We start from the raw sequence: 23,334 nt of genomic DNA, 5'->3' as shown, positions 1-23,334 counted from the left end.
CTCACACTTGGTTGGGAGACGGCGGAGTGATGCCAGTCCACGTTGTGATCGGACCGTGTGACTGATTGTTTTGAGAAAGCAGAAAAGCTTTTAATTGAGTGAAAACCGCAGGAGACTTCAGAGTCGGTTTTCACCAGGTATGGGCTGGTGATATTTCCAATAAATGTATTTGTCAGGGTTCCAAACGGCATCCAAGAGTAAACCAGAGTCTGATTGTTGCTCAAAGTTCCAATTTATGAAGAGAGCCATGTTGGCACATCTGGGAAAACCCAAATCTGAAAGCTTCCTGGTTTTCCCCACCCAGTTGAAAATTCAAGATCTTGCCCCCACACCCATAAGTCCATCCCACGATCCAATCTTCCCCTGCCATGCTGGCAGCTTCCACCCATCCAGTTCCGGTCAGGTGCAGAGGTGCAGAGACAAAGGATGACCTTGGCTTTCTAGAAAGGAATGTTGTTATGGCTGCATATCATCTAACTCCGTACAATCCTGTTTTCCCACAATAGAAAATGCATAGTATAATAATAGAAAGTGTGGCAGGCCAAAGACCCCCCCAAAAAGATGCTTGCTATGGATTTAAACCCTGACACTTTGCTTTCTCCATCATGGAGCTGGAGATGATTATGGATAGCTGAATAAAACATCTTTCCTTGGGGCCCCTTGATAGTTAATGATACGGTATACGATCTTGCTTGTAATACTTGGATTCCATTCACACAAAACATAAGCTGGGTTTATGTCTACGGAGATTCTCAGTCATGCAGGACTTCTGTGCAAAGGGGAGGCTCATCCAGACGTTTGGGGGCTGTAGTCTTCCCAACACTTTTTGGCCAAGGGAGGTGCAAGGTCTTCTCCATCCTGGATGGAGAAGCCCATCAAGTGGAGATGCTATCCAGACAAAGCTTAGGGTCAGGGTTCCAAGTAATACACCTATAGCGAACAGAACTCCAAGGCAGGTAGATTCCTCAAAGAACAGTTTCATTTGGAGGTATCTGATTGGCACGGGCTGGGGAAAAACGACTCTAAAGGTTCGCACGGTTTTCACCTGATTAAAAAGTGAAAGTTCCCTTTCCCCACAAACAATCAGCCCCGTAGTCCAATCAAGTGCCATCCGATTGTCTGGTAACATCGCCCCTCCTCTCTCTGACCAGGCGTGGGAATGACCTTGGTTCCCAAGAGAAAGTATTTTGCTTTGGCTATAAAACCCCAACTATCTCTATTCCCTCCTCCCTGTCCCTCGGCTCCAGTGTGGAAACATTGAAGCTTCAAAAATGGCTTCAGCGAGGTCAGCTTCAGGGTTGAACACTCAGAAATCTAATTTCTGTGGAGATTCTCCATCATCCAGGTCCTGGTTGTCCCAAAGGTGCTTTTTTCAAAGGGCAACTGGACTTCCTGTTTTTTTTTTTCTTTGAAGGAGTTTCGCTTCTCATCCAAGAAGCTTCTTCAGCTCCGACTGGATGGTGAGAATGGAAGCCTGCAAGGAGTATCAATCCTTCCCTTCCCCACCATCCAGTCGGAGCTGAAGAAGCTTCTTGGATGAGAAGAGAAACGCCTTCAAAGAAAAACAGGAAGGTCCGATTGTCTCTTGAAAAAAAAAGCACCTTGGAGAGAACCTGGGTTCTGAATTAACCCATTATCTCAGTTCCTGAGATATGTTCTACCAACCGCCATATGTATCTAGTATCATCCACCAGGGTTACCTAACTGTTCTGACTCCCCTCCTTCCACACCAAAGCACACTCTGAGCCAGAGATAAATTACGGCATTTAATTAACAGACAAACGGGTCCTTGGCAGAACCCAGCACAGAGAAGCTTGGGCAGCAACGAACACAGATAAGGCTTGGCAGCAATCCAGCCTGCCAAGCTTCTAACAATGTTCTCCGACATTCGACTCTGTGTTGACTTCTGCAAAGAGGGGCGTGTGCACAAGCAGTCTTTTTATAGCCTGGAGAGGAGCCTAATGACCACCAGCTGAGTGCAATCACCTCCTGTAATTGCGTAATTGTTCCTGACGCCTATTAGCTCTTCGATGGCGTGCATCCAGGAACAACTCACTACTGGCTTCCGGCTCACTCTCCCTTGTCTCCTCCCCACTGGTCCAAGGCTCAGGTGCCTCCTGGTAGCCAACCAGCCTCTCTGCGCCCTGCTCGGAGCCGGAACCCTGTCCAGGGTCCTCCACATCCTCCAGAGCCGACTCAGAGGGCCCCTCGCTGTCAGAGTCTGATGGCAGCTCCAATGGCTCCTGCTGGGCCACAACACCTAGTGAAGCGTTTTGTGAAAACCCACCACAGGCCCATGTTGATGCCATTTCAGGAATGGCCTCATAAACTGTTCTAGCTTCATCATTTTGAAAACATGTCACCAGAACTTTCAGTATCATCTCTCCCTGATCAGAAATGGCCACACTGTCAATAGTGGGAGAAGGGGGAGGGATTCCACACATACATTCAGATAGAGTTGGATCCCAGATTAATACAGCAGGCTTGGGAGGGGTGCACCTCATTGGGGAATGTGATTTATGACACAGACTGAGGGGCAAAGTTCAGCTATAACTCAAATGAGGCTCAGATCTGACTGCAATACAGTATTAAGGTTTAAGGTTTAAGGTTTAGTTTATTTGTATGCCGCCCTTCTCCAGGAGGGACTCAAGGCGGCGAACAACTCCAAAGGGGAAAAAGGGAACATAAAACACAATACACGTAATTAAAATACACAAGAATCATACAACCATATAAGTCGAGTGGGAGGGGAACTCATCAACCCCAGGCCTGCCGGCACAGCCAGGTTTTAACGGCTTTCTGGAAGGCCTGGAGAGAGGTGAGGATCCGAATCTCTGCGAGGAGTTCGTTCCAAAGGGCCGGAGCTGCCACAGAGAAGGCCCTCCCCTGGGTAGTAGCCAGGTGGCATTGGCTGGTGGACGGAACCCGGAGGAGGCTGACCCTGTGTGATCTAACGGGTCTTTGGGAGGTAATTGGCAGCAGGCGGTCTCTCAAGTACCCAGTATTGCCAAAATGGTGCTCCTAATAAATAACTGGTTTTCTTTTGAAACTTGGCTCGATACTCATGAATCAATTAGGGCATTTTTAGGAAACCTGACACACACATTGTCTCTATATGGGTCATGGAGTATCCCCCTTCCGAAGAAGAGGAGAAGAGACCAGATGGACCATGCTCTCTTCAACATCACAGTTCCCCTCTCCTTTCTTAGCATTCCTGGTTCTCAGGGGGCTAATTCCTGGACTGAAGGAGCCATGGCTTCATCTAGCAGACCTTCTCGCCTGGTTCTCAAGGTGCTACTTTGTGACACAAAAGCACTGTGACCTGCTTTTAGGATCATTCAATCAAACTTCAGCCCATCACCCATCCACATCCTGGCCCTGTGGACAGGAGTCCCCCCAGAACCTCATAATGTCCTGATGAACCTCAAGAGATGCACCTCCAAAGCAAACCTGAGAAATGCACAAGAAGAAATTGAAATGTTTTATTTGATAAACATGGGCAGAGTCACCCTAATTCCTTAGTGAGTTGCTACTACCGAGAGCAGGACGGAGCAGAGTAGAAGTTTCAGCAGGGCAGGGAAGGAGAGAAAAGAGATACAGGCAACCATCCAGGTTTCTAGAAGTACCAATCTGGAGGTTTCTTTAGGTATTCATTCATGGCATAAATTTATGTTCTTCTTCCCAATTAGCCACCCCTCGAAACGGTTTATTAAAAAAAAAAGGTGAGTTATTAAGAGGCGTTGAAGAAAGCTGCCTTTATCTTCTCAGCTGGTGTGTGAATTCGGTCAGTTGCGTTCCAAGCGATAGATTCAACATCTGGAGGAGCCAAGGGGGGAGGGAAAGAGATTGATCAGGAAGACTCCCACGCTTTCCCTCCTTATGCGCCCTTGGGCTTCTTTTGGAATTGACTTATTCGCTCCGCCATCTCCTCTTCATCGTAAACCTCGATCATCACGTGAAAGGCCAAGACATTCTGTGAGGATTGGAAAAATGACAGCCGTTATTTCCTATTTGCACACACACACACACACACACACACACACACACACACGCTTCCTTGCACTTTCTTACAAACAGCTGGTTCTTACAAACAGCTAGTTGTCCTCTTTGCCCAAAACTATAGCTACACTGGGACCACAAGTTGAGAAATGGGCAGGCCAAGCAGGCAGCTACACCTTTGCACTGATAGAAGGGGAATTTTCGTAGCACAGGATTAGCAGTAGCAATAGCAGTTCGACTTATATACCGCTTCATAGGGCTTTCAGCCCTCTCTAAGCGGTTTACAGAGTCAGCAAATTGCCCCCACAGTCTGGGTCCTCATTTCACCCACCTCGGAAGGATGGAAGGCTGAGCCAACCTTGAGCCGGTGAGATTAGAACCGCCGAACTGCTGGTGATGTCTTTTGAAGTTATCTCCCACCTGACAGTTGGGTGCATTATAATTGGACTGGGGTGCCAAGGGGAGGGGATTGAATTATACATGATATTAATAATTAGCCAGATTCAGCTTAGCTTTGCTACTGTTCGTTTGTAATTAGTAAAAGTACACTTGATTTCAAACAAATGGAGTTGAGTGGTTTCTTTCCTGATTACTAAATGAAGTCGTGGCTGACACAGATATTTCATTACCTAAGGTAACATTATCAGTGCTAGAGGTAGTGGAGTTTGCAGAAAGAAAGAAAGAAAGAAAGAAAGAAAGAAAGAAAGAAAGAAAGAAAGAAAGAAAGAAAGAAAGAAAGAAAGAAAGAAAGAAAGAAAGAAAGAAAGAAAGAAAAGAAAGGAGAGGAGGAGGAGGAGGAGGAGGAGGAGGAGGAGGAGGAGGAGGAGGAGGAGGAGGAGGAGGAGGAGGAGGAGGAGGAGGAGAAAGAAAGGCTGTGGGGTTCTTGGTGACCTCTGACCTTGGTTGTTTTCTTGCAGACATTTCATGACCCAACTGGGTAACATCATCAGTGCAGCCCTTTCTACAGGAATTGGGGGATTGTCAATTAACAAGGGGGCAGATATACAATTGCACAATATGGCTGCCTTGTGAGGCCCCTGGCGTGGCTCCTGCCCCACAGACATGCTTTGAGTCCAGGAAGGCAATGGAGCTGGAGGGGTCTTCACCCCCCAAAGACAAACAATTGGGGTTCCGTCAACTGACCTCTCCCAAACTGAGCGTGGTGTTGCCTTCGCTGTACATCAACCCCAGCAGGCTTGGGAGAGGAATCTGATTCTTACTCAGGACATCTGCAAAAAAAAAAACAGGAGGCAGCTGTTGGATCCCCCCCAATCTCTTCTTTCCCTCCCAGTTTGTCTCTGGAGATTCTCAATCTTTTCCAAAAGTCAAATGGATTTCCTTGATTTTTTCCCCCCTCAGTTTTTTTCTCTCTTGGTTCTAAGTTCAATTCTTCTAGAACTGAAGAAGCTTCATGGGTAAGAAGCGAAATGTTTTCAAGGGGGGAAAAAAACAAGAAGTCCCGTTTCCTTTAGGAAAAGTTCCTCTGACAGCCCCATCCAGGAGTTTCTGCCATTTCCTTCAAGTGAGTTATTGCTATCCACACTATAACAAAGCTGGAAGGGGCCTTGGAGGTCTTCTAGTCCAACCCCCTGCTCAAGGCATGGCCCTATACTATACCAGACAAGTGGCTGTCCAGTATCTTCTTAAAAACCTCCAATTGGAGCACCCACAACTTCTGGAGGCAAGTACTTCCACTGATTCAGTGTTTCTCAACCTTGGCGACTTTAAGTCCTGCGGACTTCAACTCCCAGAATTCCCCAGCCAGCTCTGCTGGCTGGGGAATTCTGGGAGTTGAAGTCCGCAGGACTTAAAGTCGTCAAGGTTGAGAAACACTGCACTGATTAATTATCACAGTCAGGAAATTTCTCCTTAGTTCTAAGTTGCTTCTCTCCTTGATTAGTTTCCACCCATTGCTTCTTGTCCTGCCCTCAGGTGCCTTGGAGAATAGCTTGACTCCCTCTTCTTTGGGGCAACCCCTCAAATACTGCAAGCCTTCTATCATGTCACTCCTGGTCCTTCTTTTCATTAAACTAGACATTCTCAATTCCTACAACTCTTCTGTTAGAATATTCATGCCTGGGAGAGAACATGGGAACAAGGTCAGCCAATGAATAGGCATAGCAACTAAGTCAGCCAAGGGCAGCTTAAACAGATCTGAGTCTGTGCTGAGAATCGAAACTGAAACTATTCCGTCTGCTCTGAACTCTGAAACGAAACTATCTGTTCTCTCCTGCTTGGGTTCTGCTTGTAACTTCTGCCACGTTGAAAGAATCTGCTATTGGTATTGTACATTTATTCATCTGTTATTATGTATATAAGGAAGTTAATGAATCCAGCCGAATCAGTTATCTGTGCGTGTTTTCTGGATCTGATTTTTCTGCAACAAATCTGATACCTTCTTCCTATGTTTTAGCCCCCAGGACCCTAATCCTCTTTGTTGCTCTTCTCTGCACTCTTTCCAGGGTCTCAAACACTTACCATTGGCATGGGGGATCCAGCCATCCATGATGGTTTTCATAAAACCCTTTGCTGGTTCTACCTATAACAGCGAAAAGGTGATAGAAACAGATTCTGAAACAGAGTTAGTTAAAGACTGCATGATAAAATGGGCAATATAACACACGAAGTAACTATGCAATCCCAAAAGCAGGCTTTCCAACTTGGCCATTCAGCAGAGAAGTTTCACTTTCAGTTTTAGTTTCTGATATCATCCCCGCATGTAGGTTTAGTACAGAAGAAGCCACGCCCAGGCTCCTGGCTATCTCCTTCCTTGTTGCTCACACAACAAATACTGCTTGTTTCCAAACAGCCCTCAACTCTCTCACACACTGACAGGACGCTAGCCAGATGAATAACATGGATGCTGGTAGGCAGAGGCAGAATATTTTTTCTCTTATTTTCCTCCCCAAAAACTAAGGTGTGTCTCAAAAAATACAGTAATTGTTGTTTCTTGTGCCACTCATATGCTCAGATCCGAAGTACCTGATAGGCTGGTGGTAAATCAGCGGTCCTGTTGACTGACAAAGAGCTTGTTTCCTGGGCTTCAATCATTTCCCTGGCTATTTTTGTCCCTGCTCGGCCAACAATCGCAGTAGCTGTGACATTGAATGCATGGCCTCATTTGTTGCAAATATGAGGCCCAAAGCTTGGAAGAATAAAACTTTGGTCCTGGCTACCGACTCAAATTGGACCCTGCAACATGATTCTGAGACACCTATATTTACCATCATTTGTGAAGAGGTCGTTTTGCTTCACCGTGAAATATTAGGCATTTACTAATAAGGGCACTGGGGACAAGAGCAGGTCTTAGCCTGGAGTGAAATAACATCCAGTTTATTCCATGTATTGTAAGCAGACTATTTATTCCCATTTTATCCGTTGCCTTTTCTAGTGTAATATAAACAAGATAAATGCGCAAATAGCGATCAGCCAGGTCAGCTTCAGCACACTGGTGCAGCCGGATTCAGCAGGAACAGCTGATTGGCGGGTGGATCGGCCTCCTGGAAGGCCTCCAATCAGCTGTTCCAGGCTGCAGGGATTTCCACAGACCATCTCTTCCTCCGGGCCTCACCTTTGGGGCTACATTTGGTGTATAAGATGCACCCAAATTTTCACCCACTTTTAGCGGGGGAAAAGTGAGTCTTATACTCTGAAAAATATAGTAATAGCAGCTGTCAACACTCTAATTAATAACTAAAAGCTACACACAGCCAGGAATTTTATGCAGAACAACCCACTGGAGAGAGAGATGGGTTCCTTGATGCTGGGTTCCAGCATGAGCGGAAAAGCTTGGAAGAATAAACTTTTGGTCCCGGTGACCGACTCAGACTAAACCCATCACCTCTTCAGGTTATTAATTCATTTCCCAGTCTTAGCCCAAAGCCCATCACCAGTCAGTTAGATAAGAGTACTCTTAAATGTGTGATTCCCAGTATCCTAAAGTCACTTCAGTCTTACGTCTCCAGCAGGGGAAGAAATCTCCGTTGACCTGTAAGAAGGAGGAGGAAGAGGAAGGAGAGAACATTACTTTGCAATTTCATCGTGTCCATCTCCGTCTCTTTATCTGCTCCGTCGGCTGACACACCAGCCTTGCATTTGCTTTCAGGGCGGTCTGCAACGGAGTCTCCGTAGTGAAAAAGAGCTTGACCTTGGCAACCACAAGGGTGTGTGTCAAGCTCGAAGCGTGTTTATGCTGTTGCAACCATTGCCACTTCTCAACTTGCTACAGGACTAGAGGAGGCGGGGAAGGGTGGGAAGGAACGCAGGCTCCAGACTTCAAGGAGGAGCGCCGTGGGAGCCAAGGACATATCTGCAGGTGTCCGCCAAAGACCAGTGACTTTTTCTCATAGCAATAGAATGACACTCAATTGGACAATGTGACCTGAACTAATAGGGAGGAGGGGGCAATTCTATATTGTAATTAGGTGGGTTTGCACAGGAATTGGGTAGGGCTGGTTTTGCCTTCAGTGGTGCCAAAAGGGTGAACTCAGTAAAGTTTTGCATTGAGACATTGATGGTCTTGAGTGGGCTTGCTTTAGTTGGGCTCATCAGTCGGGACATTGACATTGTGACTGAAATTGGCCTTTGAGGAGACCTCAAGGCCACCTTCTTCAGTTGGGGGGTCCTTAGAGCAAGAGGGCCCTCCTCCTCAGTTTAGTACCTGCATGATCCTGATTCCAGGGAGATGGCCAGCTGTTCCGCTTTTATGCCAAAACTGGCGCTGCATTCCTGCACCTACAGTTCAAGCACAGGAAGAAGATGGAGATGGAGATGGTCCTCAGTCTATGGTGGAATCATTGGCTCAAGGAGAGGAGGAATTTATGGGACATGCCAGCATGGAATCGCTCCATGGGGAAAAAAACAGACTAGAGTATACTAGAGTAGACTAGAGTAGACGAGACTAGAACAGAACAGAACAGAACAGAACAGAACAGAACAAAACAAAACAAAAACAGAAACAGAAACAGAAACAGAAACAGAAACAGAAACAGAAACAGAAACAGAAACAGAAACAGAAACAGAAACAGAAACAGAAACAGAAAGTAGAAGTAGAAGTGTTCTGTCCCCCCTTCTCCGCCCGTTCAAAGACAACAGGCAGACAAACTTAAAAGGAAAGAACTTTATCAGTCCTCGGCTCAGACTGGCTGCGAGCCCAAAAATAAATCTAAATAAAGTCTCTGGAAAGAAGATAACAGGATGCAAAACAAAACTCTAACAAAACAATTCACTTCTCCAAGTGTCTCCTTGAATCAGGGTTACAGAAAGCAAATCACTTCTCCAAGTGTCTCTCACAAACAAACCACGGCCGATGAATGATGAAGGTTGACTCCTGCAACCAGGGCGTGGCACCATCCGTCCTTTTATCACCAGAAGATGACACTAACGAGCCCCAGCTGCATTGTTAATCTTGCATCCCGACTCAACTCACAGCAAACTTCTGCTGAGTCACAACATAGAAGTATAGAAGTAGAAATTGAAATAGAAATAGAAATAGAAATAGAAATAGAAATAATAGAAATAGAAGTAGAAGTAGAAGTAGAAGTAGAAGTAGAAATAGAAATAGAAATAGAAATAGAAATAGAAATAGAAATAGAAATAGAAATAGAAATAGAAATAGAAATAGAAATAGAAATAGAAATAGAAATAGAAATAAATAGAAATAGAAGTAGAAGTAGAAGTAGAAGTAGAAGTAGAAGTAGAAATAGAAATAGAAATAGAAATAGAAATAGAAATAGAAATAGAAATAAATAGAAATAGAAATAGAAATAGAAATAGAAATAGAAATAGAAAGTAGAAGTATAGAAAGTAGAAGTATAGAAGTAGAAATAGAAATAGAAAAGCTGGAAGGGACCTCTGGTGCTTTGGAGAATAAGTTGACCCCCTCTTCTTTCTGGCAGCCCCTCAAGTATTGGAATACTGCTATTATATCACTCCTAATTCTTCTTTACTATAGACTAGCCAGGCCCAAAAAGTCTGCAGCCATTCTTCATATGTTTTTATCTCCAGGCCTTTGATCATCTTAGTTGCTCCTCTCCGCACTTTTTCCAAAATGTCAACATCTTTTTTGTGGTACGGTGACCAAAGTCGATTGCAGTATTCCAGGTGTGGCCTTACTAGGGTTTTATAAAGCGGTACTGATACATCAGGCGATCTTGATTCTATGCCTCTGTTTATACAACCAAGGATTGTGTTAAGTTTTTTTGGCTGCTGATGGACATGACTGGCTCATAGTTGGACAGCCCTCTATTCTTTCCCCTATCTCCCTCCTTCCTTTCTCTTCCTTCCCATCCCTCCCTCCCTCCCTCCCTCCCCTCCCTTCTTTCCTTCCTGTAGATGCTCCCTAATTGTCTTTGTAGGTGTTTGAGAGCCTCAGCAATGCAGCATTGATGGAATGACCTCTGAGAAGTATGGTTGAACTCATCCTTCCCCCCCTCTACCTTAACAAGAGTGTTATCGGATAGGTTATTTTGGGAAGGTGAGAGAGCTAAAACAGGTTAAGACAATGTTTCTCAACCTTGGCAACTTGAAGATGTCCAGACTTCAACTCCCAGAATTCCCCAGCCAGCATTCGCTGGCTGGGGAATTCTAGGAGTTGAAGTCCGGACATCTTCAAGTTGCCAAGGTTGAGAAACCCTGGGTTAAGACTATTGGCCTCTGGCAAAGGGACTCGTATGAAACGTTGATTTACCGTGTCAACGGAGAGGAACTCAGCGCCATCTTCGACGGACAAGAACGAGGCTCTGATTCTGGTTGTCATGTGGCTTCCGGTAGCCGACGCGGTAAACGTGGCATTCGCTTTCTGAGATATTTCCATTTTCATTTCTTTTCCAGCAGGTAGGTCAGCCTGGAGGAAATGAAACATCCTTAAAATCAAACTGCTGTAAACTGCAAACAAGTTTTCGAACTACCTTCACCAAGTTCACTGTTTGGGTGCTGAGGAGTGGGTACAAAGACACACACACACACACACACACACACACAACACTCTTTCTCTAATGGCCTGCTTCATCAGAGGTGATCGATCTCCTTCCCTGGCAGCTGATCCGAAAGGGCTAGGGGAGAAATGGCAAAAGGATTACTTTTAATTGGGTGTAAAACTGGTAGAAACTTAAAGTCGGTTTTCCACTAAGTCTGTGCCAATTGGATATGTCCCAAATAAAATGTTCTTTGAGAAATTTTCCTGCCTCGGAGTTCTTATTGAATGGGATGCATTACTTGACAACTTAACACTGTCTGTCTGTCTGTCTGTCTGTCACCTATCTATCATCTCTCTCTCTCTCTCTCTCTCTCTCTCTCTCTCTCTCTCTCTCTCTCTCTCTCTCTCTCTCTCTCTCTCTCTCTCTCTCTCTCTCTCTCTCTCTCTCTCTCTCTCTCTCTCATGCATCATCTTTCCTGCGTTCTGGCTAATAAAGATGACAGAGAGAGACACAGAAATATTATAGATATATTTTATTAAATGTTTTAAATATTAAAATAATTATTTCCCCCTTTCCTAGTTCCTACATTTCTGACACAAGATAAGACAAGATTTATCATCTATCATCTCTCAAGTATCTATTTATTACACACACACACTTTCTTTCTCTCTCTCTCTCTCTCCATTTTCTCTACTATCAATCTATCTATATCTATCATTTCTCTCTCTCTTCCTCCCTCCCTCTCTCTTCTTTCATCTACCTGCCTAGCTATCTATCTTCTAGGTATATACCCTAGCTAGCTAGCTAGCTAGCTATCTCTATCACCTATCTATCATCTCTCTTCCTCTCTTATCTACCATCTACCTATTTATCTTTCTCTCTATCTCCTATCTCTCCACCTCATTCTCTCTCTCTCTCTTTCTGAGCCCAGGTGGCGCAGTGGTTAGGGTGCAGTATTGCAGGCCACTTCAGTTGACTGCTATCTGCAGTTCAGCGGTTCTAATCTCACCGGCTCAGGGTTGACTCAGCCTTCCATCCTTCCGAGGTGGGTGAAATGAGGACCCAGACTGTGGGGGCAATATGCTGACTCTGTAAACCGCTTAGAGAGGGCTGAAAGCCCTATGAAGCGGTATATAAGTCTAACTGCTATTGCTATTGCTATTATTTAACTATCCCCATCATCCTGCAGAGCCAAACCAATCTCTCATGCTGTCTTATCCTTCGGAAAACATCTCAGTGCACCCAAAATACACAAAAAAACCTTACATCTGGCAATATTTCTTTTAGCTGGTCAGTCGTTGGAGTGGAACCCTGAGCAAGAAAAGGGAAGGAGAGAAATACACAGGTTAGTAACAAACACGAAAGAGCCTAGTGAAAGATTGCAAGCAATGGCCTTCCACCCCTTAGGTAGGCAAGGCTTATTATTTCCCACAGAAATCAACCTGGAAGAAAGTCACCTTTTAACCCTTGCCCAGAGTTAAGCAAGGGTTAAAAGGCGAAAAATTCCTTATGCAAAGGAGGCATGTGGTTCTCTGCCTCCTGATCTGGCAGCAGCAAATCATGCCTAAGTTGCTTTTTTATGAATATCTCCAACGTGCCCATTTCCTGTTTAAAATCTAGATTTGTGAAGGAGACGCCCTTGTGAAGGAATCATGGAGGAATTTCTGGGAAGCCCGTCAAGGAATCCAAAGTTGCTTTTTCAACCAGAATCAAGGAATCGATTCTTTAGTCACCTCAATTTCGGCAATGGCAGAGTTGAACGAGCCATCCATCAATGTCATTGCAACGTTGATGACAGAGACAGGTATGTAGACAGCGGTTTTTCCTTCCTCTTTCGGTGGCAGGTCTTCAGGGAGTGGGTCGGGTGTGACTTCTACGACTTCTCCATTATTGGGTTGGAGTTTAACCTAGAGAAGGAAGTGTAAATACCAGAGACATTATTTCAAAAGCGAGTGAAGCTTGCTCCAAGATATACATTGGATTGGATGGGGTGAAGTTGGCCATCCCTGTTGTAGGAGATGTTGTCATATAACTCCTTGTGTAGGTGTGGGTCACCCATGGCCCAGTTCATAACGGGGCAGGCAGAGCCACGCTGAACCACACAGGAGAAAACAAACTCCTAATACGCCATAACATCCTGATAGTTCATAACATAACATCCTGAGATGTGCCCTACCAATGATGCCCAGAATTTGACCATATATAGACAGAACTTCCCTGAGCAGTAGATTAGAAATTGTACTTTTACAGGCTGTTTTTAACCACATGCTGATTGCTCCTCCTGCCTTTGTCCTATCTCAATAAAAGGGGCTCTCAGACCCCCAATCTGGGTCGCTCCATCCCGAGAAAGATCGTGTCCTGTCTTTTCTCCACATTGGCCTCATGGACGACCCAGGGGAACATCACACATCCCCAACTTGGTCCTGTCCTTGGACATCTGCTCGCCATTCCTAATTTTATTCTGGACTCCTGCTCCCTCCACCCCAGACCAAAGTCTGCAATGCAGCCCTCCCTCGATGGCTGGAAAGGGCCAGAATACCAAAAAAAGGAGAATATATGTAGCTTAGGGTTGAAATGAGGGCTCCCTGCTGTTCTCAGAGCTTGGCTCTTCTCTTGCAGACCACAGGTGAACTGCTACCGGTTCTCACCGGTTCGCACAAACCGGTAGGGACGATTGTCGTTGGTTCCACGAACCGGTAGTAAAAAAAAAAAAAAAGCTTCCTGTGAGCCACACAATTGCCAGAAGCCCCATTCTCCCGAATCGGCAGGAAAAAAATGTTTTGAAAAGTTGGGGGCAGGGAAGCTTCCGATGACAGCCTGGATAAGCTGTGAGCTGTGCAATCATCTAAAGCAGTGTTTCCCAACCTTGGCAACTTGAAGATGTCCAGACTTCAACTCCTAGAATTCCCCAGCCAGCGAATGCTGGCTGGGGAATTCTGGGAGTTGAAGTCCGGACATCTTCAGATTGCCAAGGTTGGGAAACACTGATATAAAGCTCCCCACCACACACACACTTTTTAAAACATTTGTTTCCTGCCAGTTTGGGCAGGAAAAAAAAATGCTTTTAAAAAATGAAAAGAAAGGTTTCATGACAATCAGGTGGGCCATGCAGTTGTGGGAACCTTTTTTCCCAACTTTTTAAAGTTTTTTTAACTACCTACTCGCCCGAACTGGCGCATGAAAGATATCAGCCTGCCCACTCTCCAAGCCTGATAAAGATCAGGAACGGTGAACTATCTTGAAAGACATTGAGGCCGGGATTTTGCTGGAGAGGAATTCACTGTAAATTAAATAAAAGGGGTTTTATCGGGATGAGGACTCGGCTTCGTGCTGCTGGGGAAGCCTCGGTCAGAACAGAGCTGGCAAGTGTTGAGGTCACTCCCCATGCCGAGCTAAGGAAGAACCAAATTAATGCCGGTTGGTGGCAATGAGGGGCGAAATGGATGGACGGTGTAGCCAATCACTCTTACCTGGAGCTGAATTAAGTTGTAATCTGGGAAGACTCCTGGTTCTTCGACCACGTCGTACCACACTCTGCTGCTATTCCCAAAAGATTTCTTTTCTATGAAAAAACACAGGAGTCGTGTCAGCATTCAGACAGCCTTTTATCAAACCAGGTAGAACCGATGTGTCTTATAGGAGCCCCTAATTGAACTCGGGGAGACACGAAATGAGACCTGTAAGAGCTCCTAAGTGACCCCCACCCGTCCTCTTTGGGTCAGCCCCTCAAATATTGGAAGGCTGCTCTCCTGTCTCCCCTGGTCCTTCTCTTCCCTAGACTAGCCAGGCCCAGTTCCTGCAACAAAGTCACTCACCAAACATGGATTCTAATTTCATCTCCATAAATTCAATCACGTTGTCTGCAGCTGGGCACATCTGGAAAGCAAAAGGTGGGGGGGGAGAAAGGGGAGATTCTTGGACAGGAAGAGCAGATGTGGTTGCAGTTGGGCACCTTCCCCCCCCCCCAAGAGATGGGGAGTGGATGCAACAAACGGTTCTGGAGGCAAGTTGCTCCCCTGTCAAGAAATTTCTCCTTAGTTCTAAGTTGCTTCTCTCCTTGATTAGTTTCCATCCATTGCTTCCTGTCCTACCTTCAGGTTCTTTGAAGAATAGCTTGACTCCCTCTTCTTTGGGGCAACCCCTGATATATTGGAAGGCTGCTATCATGTCACTCCCTGGTCCTCCTTTTCACTAAACAAGACTTACCAATTCCTGCAACCAGTCCTTGTGGCGAGATGGACAGCAAACAATTTTAATCAATAAAATAAGGAATAGGAAACGTATCAGCAGAATCTCAGGCAGGAGGGTCTTCCATCACCTCCCACAGACCGATTAGATCTCACAGGTTAGGTCTTCTCCGGATTCCAGCTGCCAGCCAATGTTGGCTGGCGACTCCCCGGGGGAGGGCCTTCTCTGTCGCAGCTCCAGCCCTCTGGAACAATCTCCCCGTGGAGATCCGGACCCTTACTACCTTCCCGGCCTTCCGAAAAGCCGTTAAGTCCTGGCTGCTCCAGCAGGCCGGGGGGCTTTCGAAATACCCAGCCCCTCGGAAATTGTGACTGTTGTGTTTTTTTAATATGTTGTTTTGTGTATTACTCCCCTTCCCTTGTTTTATTGTAAGCCGCCCGGAGTCCTTCGGGAGTGGGCGGCATACTAGATCAATAAAACTAAACTAAACTAAACTAAACCATGGGGCAGGCACAGTTCCAGGGGCCCATGCATAGCTTAACAATCCCAGTTAGATGGGATCTGGAGTCTGCCCCTCTTGCCCAAACCTAACGGGACAGGTAGAATCCAGGTAAGTTGTCAGGCCTGGATCTCAGGCCGGCCACACTTTCCATGATTCTGCTGTGCATTTTCTATGGTGGGAAAATGGGAGTGGGGGATTGTAGGGAGTTAGATGCTATGCAGCCATAACAACATTCTTTCTAGGAAACCAAGGTCATCCTTTGTCTCTGCACCTGACCGGAATTAGATGGGTGGAAGCTGCCAGTGTGGCAGTGGGAGATTGGGCCATGGGATGGGCTTGTGGGTCTGGGGGCAAGATTGTGAACTTTCAACTGGGTGGGAAAAACCGGGAAGCTTTAAGATTCGGGTTTTCCCAGATGTGCCAACATGGCTCTCTTCATAAATTGGGACTTTGAGTAACACTTTTGCCTCGGACTCTGATTTAATTTTGGATGCTATTTGGAACCCTGGCATAAGCAAGGAGACCCATCAAACATCTTGGCCCAGCTGCATCTTTCATAACTCTATAAACTCAGCGTCCCAAAACTTACCATGCCAGGCAAGAGTTTCCCAAGTGCAGAATTCAAAAATTTAGTCACTACCTTTGGAAGCATGCTGAAAGAGAAGAGAAGAGAAGGAAACCCAAGAAATGAGAAACGGAATTCATTTGAGGACAACGCAATTTGTTTTCAAGGCCAAAAATCTCTGTTTTAGTTTTGTCTCATTTGTCTCAAAGACTGTTGAGGCAATAAGGGTGGATGGATGGGTGGGAGGGTGGATAAAGGGATGGAGGGAGGGATGTAATGGAGGGATGGAGAGAAGAACTTGGGATAACTTTGTGGTCATAAATACGAGTCACTTGCCAAGCGTCTGAATTTTGATCACCTGACCATGGGGATTCTGCAATGGTCATAAGTGTGAAAAACTGTCATCAGTCACCTATTTCAGTGATGATGTAACTTTGAACAGTCACTCAATAAGTCAAGGAATTCCTGTATCTAAGATACCACTTAGAAGATATACTTGATCTTCTGATATGAGCCTCAGTGGCTCAGTGGTTAGAGGGCAGCACTGCAGGCCACTTCAGCTGACTGTTAGCTGCAGTTCGGCTGTTCAAATCTCACCGGCTCAGGGTTGACTCAGCCTTCCATCCTTCCGAGGTGGGTGAAATGAGGACCCGGATTGTTGTTGGGGGCAATATGCTGACTCTGTAAACCGCTTAGAGAGGGCTGAAAGCCCTATGAAGCGGTATATAAGTCTAACTGCTATTGCTATTGCTAGTTCTGGTCTACGCTGTGTTATGTCCAGTCCTTGGGAAAGTCTGACTTCCAAGAACTGGGAGTCAAGATGAGGAGAAAGAGGCCACCACAGAACCCAAGAGTGGAGACTCTTGTCCCTCAACATTCCCGGAGGTGACTGTCCTTCTCCACTTCTGTGATGGTTCCCCAGCTACCCGTTCCTCATCCTTCCGATATCAGTTGAGCTCTTTGGCTCATAACCAGATTCAGATTTCTGAATCCTTGGCTGGATCCCACAAACCAACTTTCCCCCAAACCCAATTTGGCTGCTTCTCTTCTTGACGCATCTTGTTTTGTTCTCACTTGCTGGGAATGTTGGTTTTGTAGGACAAGAGGTTCACTTCACATCCAGTTTTCTCTATCCCGATGTGCTTTGCGGGGTGTTTCGTCATCTTAATCGTGATGTTCATTTCGGATTTCAGGGTGATCTCCATCTTTCCTCCGATGACACTACACGAGAGGCAAGAGAGTCAGTCTAACACAGGTCCATGTTTTCATGTTTACCCTTAGAACAGCATACTTCCTTATGTTCTACCCAGGATTCTTCGAAGAGCCGAGGTGGCGCAGTGGTTACGGTACTGCAGGCCACTTCAGCTGACTGCTATCTGCAGTTCAGTGGTTCAAATCTCACCGGCTCAAGGTTGACTCAGCCTTCCATCCTTCCGAGGTGGGTGAAATGAGGACCCAGACTGTGGGGACGATGTGCTGACTCTGTAAACCGCTTAGAGAGGACTGAAAGCCCTATGAAGCGGTATATAAGTCGAACTGCTATTGCTATTGCTATCTTCCCCCAAACATCTCAAAGCCATCATGGACAACCTCTATTGTTGTAATATAGTTCCTTGTGTAGGTGTGGGTCACCCATGGCCCAGTGGATAACGGGGCATGCGGAGCCACGCTGAACCACACAGGAGAAAACAAACTCCTAAAACTCCATAACATCCTGATAGTTCATAACATAACATCCTGAGAACCTCTTTGTATGATTCTTATCTCTCTCCTTCTATTGATTCACAACTCTTGTCTCTGTTTCTCACTTTACAAGGTCTTGTCTCCTCTCGCTGTTATTTTTTCCATGTCTCCCATATCTGAATTCATCAGCCTTTCCCTGGATAACGGGGCATGCAGAGCCACGCTGAACCACACAGGAGAAAACAAACTCCTAAAACCCCATAACATCCTGATAGTGCATAACATAACATCCTGAGATGTGCCCTACCAATGACGCCCAGGATTTGACCATATATAGACAGAACTTCCCTGAGCAGTAGATTAGAAATTGTACTTTTACAGGCTGTTTTTAACCACATGCTGATTGCTCCTCCTGCCTTTGTCCTATCTCAATAAAAGGGGCTCTCAGACCCCCAATCTGGGTCGCTCCATCCCAAGAAAGATCGTGTCCTGTCTTTTCTCCACATTGGCCTCATGGACGAACCACGGGAACATCACATTTGGTAGCAGAGGATGGTTACGTTACACTCTATCTTCCAGGTCCTTGACCAAAGAACAAAACAAGCTTCTCGCTCACCTTTTCCCAGCAACTGTGAGGGTGATAATCATGGACGTCTGTATATGCTGGGGTGGAATTAACTTTGTGCAAATTTCCGGGGGTTTCAGTTCTTTAAGTTTCATCCTATGAATTAAAGAATGATAGCGTGAAGAATAGCAAAGGAAGGAATAGCCTTTGAAGATTCTCACTCATCCAGTTCATGGTTGTCCCAGAAGTGCTTATTCAAGAGGCAACTGGACGTTCTGGGTTTTCCTTTGAAGGGAGATCTTTGCACTGGGGAAACCAAACAGCCACTTCGCAAAGGCATGGCACAACGTAGGACAGTGTTTCTCAACCTTGGCCACTTGAAGATGTCCGGACTTCAACTCCCAGAATTCCCCAGCCAGCATTTTAAGACTTGTGGACTTCAACTCCCAGCTGGCTGGGGAATTCTGGGAGTTGAAGTCCACAAGTCTTAAAGTTCCCAAGTTTGGACACACCTGATTTAGGGGGGGGGAAACAAAGCTATAAGTTGATTGAGAAATTCCAGGGCCCAGTCAGCGGAATTATTGGGATTGATTGCCTCGCTATGTCCTCTTTCTATCTTTCATGATTGGGAATCCTTTTGCAAAAACTCATATACAATTTTATTTTAACTAAATATGCTTTTTATTGTCCACGATCTCCTTGTTCTTATATGAGAGGGGTTGATTTTCCCACAGCTAAATGCGATTTCAGCAACAGAGTTCAATGCCTGGAATGCGTTACCTGACACTGTGTTTTTCCCCCCAAATTGTATTGTATTGTATTGTATTGTATTGTATTGTATTGTATTGTTGTCAGCTTCTGCCTTGCTACTGCTTCAGCTGTCATGAAACGGGGAGGGAGGGTTTGGTATTTGGGAGGGGTTATTCGATGTGCTGGAGGAATGTTCTAGTATTTACCAGATGGTTGGAATACGCATGCGTGAGTGCTTCCCGCCTGGACCAACGGCCTCGACATTCCATCTTCGTGATGTCTTTTGAAGTTATCTCACACCTGACACTTGAAGGACTTATGATTGGCCTGAGGCTATGATCCCAAGGGGTGGGGAATGGACTATTCTATATATCAATTGCTTTCACGCCTAATTAAACAGACTTTGCTTCGCCATTGCTCGCTAACCATTTGTAATTAGTAAAATAGCAGTAATAGCAATAGCAGTAGACTTATATACCGCTTCATAGGCCTTTCAGGCCTCTCTAAGCGGTTTACAGAGAGTCAGCATATTGCCCCCAACAATCTGGGTCCTCATTTTACCCACCTCGGAAGGATGGAAGGCTGAGTCAACCCTGAGCCGGTGAGATTTGAACCGCTGACCTGCTGATCTAGCAGTAGCCTGCAGTGCTGCATTTAACCACTGCGCCACCTTGGCTCTTTTGAGTACTTTTAAAAGTACTTTTGATTTCCAATACATGGAATCTCTTGGTCTTTCTTTCCTAATTATATAATGGAGGGATGCTGACAATTGTATTGTATTGTATTGTATTGTACTGTACTGTGGTTTCTCCCCCAAACCTCCAAAACTTTAACCTTAGACTGTCTACTATTCTACCTCAACCGATTCCTAAGAGGTCTTTAAGGGGCGTGCATAAGTGCACCAGCGTGCCTACTACCCCTGTCCTAATATTCTCCTGTGTTTGTATTAATTTCATGTATTCATAATCATGTCTATATTTACATCTGTTATCTAATCCATGCTTGATGAAATAAACTGAAGTAATAAATATTGCATTGCATTGCATTGCATTGTACTGTGCTTTCTTCCCCAAGCCCCCCAAAACTTTAACTGTCTACTGTCGACCTCACCCCATTCCTAAGAGGCCTTTAAGGGGGGGGGTGCATAAGCGCACCAGCGTTCCTATCGTCCCTTTCCTAATATTCCCTTGCATTCATATTCATTTCATGTGTTCATAATCATGTCTATGTTTGTGTTGTTGTTAAATTGTCTGTATCCCCCTTCCCTGGTTTGAGTTGTGAGCCGCCCTGAGTCCCCCTTCGGGGGGAAAGGGCAGCATACAAATGAAATAAACATACATTCAACATTATTCCAATTTCCAATTTAATAAAATTTGTATGCCGCCCACTCCCTAGAGACTCTGGGCGGCTTACAGACAGATAAAAAACATTTAATTTTTTTTAAAAAGGTACATAATTAAAATTGCACATCATCCATTCAGTGTAGGTGGGGCTGGAGATTGATCAACAGCCCCAGGCCTGCCGGAACAGCCAGGTCTTGGCGGCTTTACGGAAGGCCGGGAGAGTGGTGAGGGACCGGATCTCTACGGGTAATCTCTCTCTTATCTCTGTTATCTAATTCAGTGGTTCCCAAACTTGGCAACTTTAAGACTTGTGGACTTCAACTCCCAGAATTCTCCAGCCAGCAGAGCTGGCTGGAGAATTCTGAGAGTTGAAGTCCACAAGTCTTAAAGTTGCCAAGTTTGGGAACCACTGATCTAATTCATGCTTGACAAAATAAATAAATATTTGTTTGCCAGCCCAACCTCCAGTCCAGGAGGCAGGAGAGCTCCTCCCATTCCAAGCAATGGCCACCCAGACAAGATTAAACCCAAGATTATCCCTTCCCTGCTCTTCCTTAATTCTGCTGCTGTAGCCTTCGCATTCTGATTAGGAACTGAGGCCTCGCCCTCTTGCCAGATCTGCTGGGTCTATAACTGTTGGCTGGAAAGTTGGGGATCCACACCCCAAGATCTCTAGAAGCCTGCCTTGGGGGGGGGGGGTCAAAAGCCGGACTCCTCCTGTGCTACTTCAGAGTAAATGAATCAACTCACCCTTTGAGGCTTTTCATTGACTTGTTCTTGGTTGCCATTTTTGTTATTCCGGCCAAGATCTTATCGTCTGTCATGGCCATCTGGAGGACTAAAACACAAGACGCAAAGATGCTCAACCCAAGCCATGAGACTTTGTACCATGAGGAGCCACCTCCCCCCACCCCAGCATGAGAGGGAGGGGCACCCCATCTCCCATCACAGCTCCTGGACTTCTCTCCCATCCCCACTAACGCTGAAAGCAAAGGCGCTACAATTTAGAGCCCTGGTGGTGCAGTGGTTAGGACAGTGTTTCTCAACCTTGGCAACTTGAAGATGTCCGGACTTCAACTCCCAGAATTCCCCAGCCAGTGAATGCTGGCTGGGGAATTCTGGGAGTTGAAGTCCAGACATCTTCAAGTTGCCAAGGTTGAGAAACACTGGGTTAGAATGAGGCATGGCAGGCTGACTCTGCCGACTGTCAGCAGTTCAATTCTGGCTGGCTCAAGGTTGACCCAGCCTTCTGTCCTTCCAGGATCAGTGCAATGGGGACCCAGATTGTTGGAGGCAAGAGGATGACTGTGGAAACTGCTTAGAGAGGGCTGTAAAAGCACTGTGAAGTGGTATATAAATCTGAGTGTTATTGCTATTTTCCTTCCTTCCTTCCTTCCTTCCTTCCTTCCTTCCTTCCTTCCTTCCTTCCTTCCTTCCTTCCTTCCTTCCTGTTAGAATGCAGCATTGCAGGCAAACCCTGCCCACTGCCAAGAGTTTGATCCTAACTGGCTCAAGGTCAACTCAGCCTTCCCTCCTTCTGAGGTTGGCAAAATGAGGACCCAGATTGTTGGGGGCCAGAGGCTGCCTTTGTAAGCCGCTTAGAGAGGGCTGGAAAGCAATAAGAAGCAGTATATAAGTCTACGGGCTATTTCTATTGCTATCTTCTACTTGGGGAAAGAGAAGGAAAAAAACAGAGGTGTAAATAAATTTATATAATAAAACCACTGAATGAACAAGACTGCATGTTCAAGAAACTAGATGGGTGGGTGGGTGGAAAAGAAGGAAGGGAGGAAAGAAGGAAGGAATGAGAAGAAGGGAGGGAAGGAGGGAGGGAGGAAATAAGAAGGGAATGAGAAGAGAATGAGAAGAAGTAAAGAAGGAAATGAAAAGGGAATGAGAAGATAATGAAAAGAAGGAAGGAAGGAAGGAAGGAAGGAAGGAAGGAAGGAAGGAAGGAAGGAAGGAAGGTTTCAATATAGAAAGAAGGAAAATACTGAGAAGGAAGGAAGGAAGGCTGGATGGATGGAAGGAAGGAAGGAAGGAAGGAAGGAAGGAAGGAAGGAAGGAAGGAAGACTCTTCTGCACCTATATACTAATAAACTATTTCTGTTTGTCTATGTGTAACCTTTAAGTAGACAAAATAATTGACCCTAGGGCATTTTTTTAAAAAATTAAGGTGTCCAAAGTCTGGGACCTACAAGTTTGGAGGATTAAAATTTGGCAGACTGTATCCAACATTGAATGACAAATGTCATAATCAAGCAGTTGATGACATCAAACAAAATATCATCAAGCATTTCCTGAGGTCCCCTCCTGGCTATCTACACGGTTCCATGGAGGGTATTCTCAATTAGATCGGTCTCAGAATACCTCCCTGAATAATAGCAATAGCAGTAAGACTTATATACCGCTTCATATGGCTTTCAGCCCTCTCTAAGCGGTTTACAGAGTCAGCATATCACCCCCACAGTCTGGGTCCTCATTTGACCCACCTCGGAAGGATGGAAGGCTGAGTCAACCCTGAGCCGGTGAGATTTGAACAGCCGAACTGCAGATAACAGTCAGCTGAAGTAGCCTGCAGTGCTGCACTCTAACCACTGCACCACCTCGGCTCCTCAGCCCAGCTTCCCACCAATCTATTGCAAGCTTTGTTTCTGGAAAAGTTAGCTCTTTTACTTACTGCGTGTGATAGCTTTGGGGTCAATTTTCAGCTGAGGTCCGAAGGCCTCTCCTGTTTCACAGTGGACCATCACAACCCAGAAGACGACCAGCAACCCAACCCAGGGCCTCTTGAGGACTACATCCATGATGGCTTAGCTCCT

General features: G+C 45.6%; 1 protein-coding gene across 1 annotated transcript; it reads right to left on the bottom strand.

Annotated features, from left to right (window-relative positions):
- Positions 1–3,469: 3,469 nt before the first annotated feature.
- On the bottom strand, positions 3,470–23,334 carry LOC148044802 (BPI fold-containing family B member 6-like). Its single transcript, XM_087720895.1, has 15 exons — positions 23,193–23,334; positions 21,263–21,350; positions 18,471–18,575; positions 17,246–17,392; positions 16,196–16,259; positions 14,732–14,792; positions 14,387–14,478; positions 12,650–12,823; positions 12,183–12,227; positions 10,688–10,843; positions 8,660–8,733; positions 7,957–7,987; positions 6,478–6,538; positions 5,143–5,228; positions 3,470–3,973 (listed from the first exon to the last, which is right to left on the bottom strand). Exons 1-15 carry the CDS (start codon positions 23,317–23,319, stop codon positions 3,878–3,880), a joined length of 1,407 nt encoding a protein of 468 aa, XP_087577021.1. The 5' UTR covers positions 23,320–23,334; the 3' UTR covers positions 3,470–3,877.

Source organism: Thamnophis sirtalis, unplaced genomic scaffold (genome assembly GCF_051295495.1).
Source record: "Thamnophis sirtalis isolate CommonGarterSnake01/CBP01778 unplaced genomic scaffold, rThaSir2_p1.2 scaffold_7, whole genome shotgun sequence".
Taxonomy (NCBI): domain Eukaryota; kingdom Metazoa; phylum Chordata; class Lepidosauria; order Squamata; family Natricidae; genus Thamnophis; species Thamnophis sirtalis.
The sequence above is the reverse complement of the archived record's forward strand: the minus strand, read 5'-3'. Positions and strand labels throughout refer to the sequence as shown.

Bases quoted from the DNA above. Each gene is read 5' to 3' on its own strand.
- LOC148044802 (XM_087720895.1), bottom strand. From the start codon at position 23,319: ATGGATGTAGTCCTCAAGAGGCCCTGGGTTGGGTTGCTGGTCGTCTTC. The intron at 21,351-23,192 runs GTAAGTAAAAGA...CTTGTGTTTTAG, and splicing joins CCCCAAAGCTATCACACGCA to TCCTCCAGATGGCCATGACA. The intron at 8,734-10,687 runs GTAAATCAACGT...CTTGAACTGTAG, and splicing joins AGTTCCTCTCCGTTGACACG to GTGCAGGAATGCAGCGCCAG.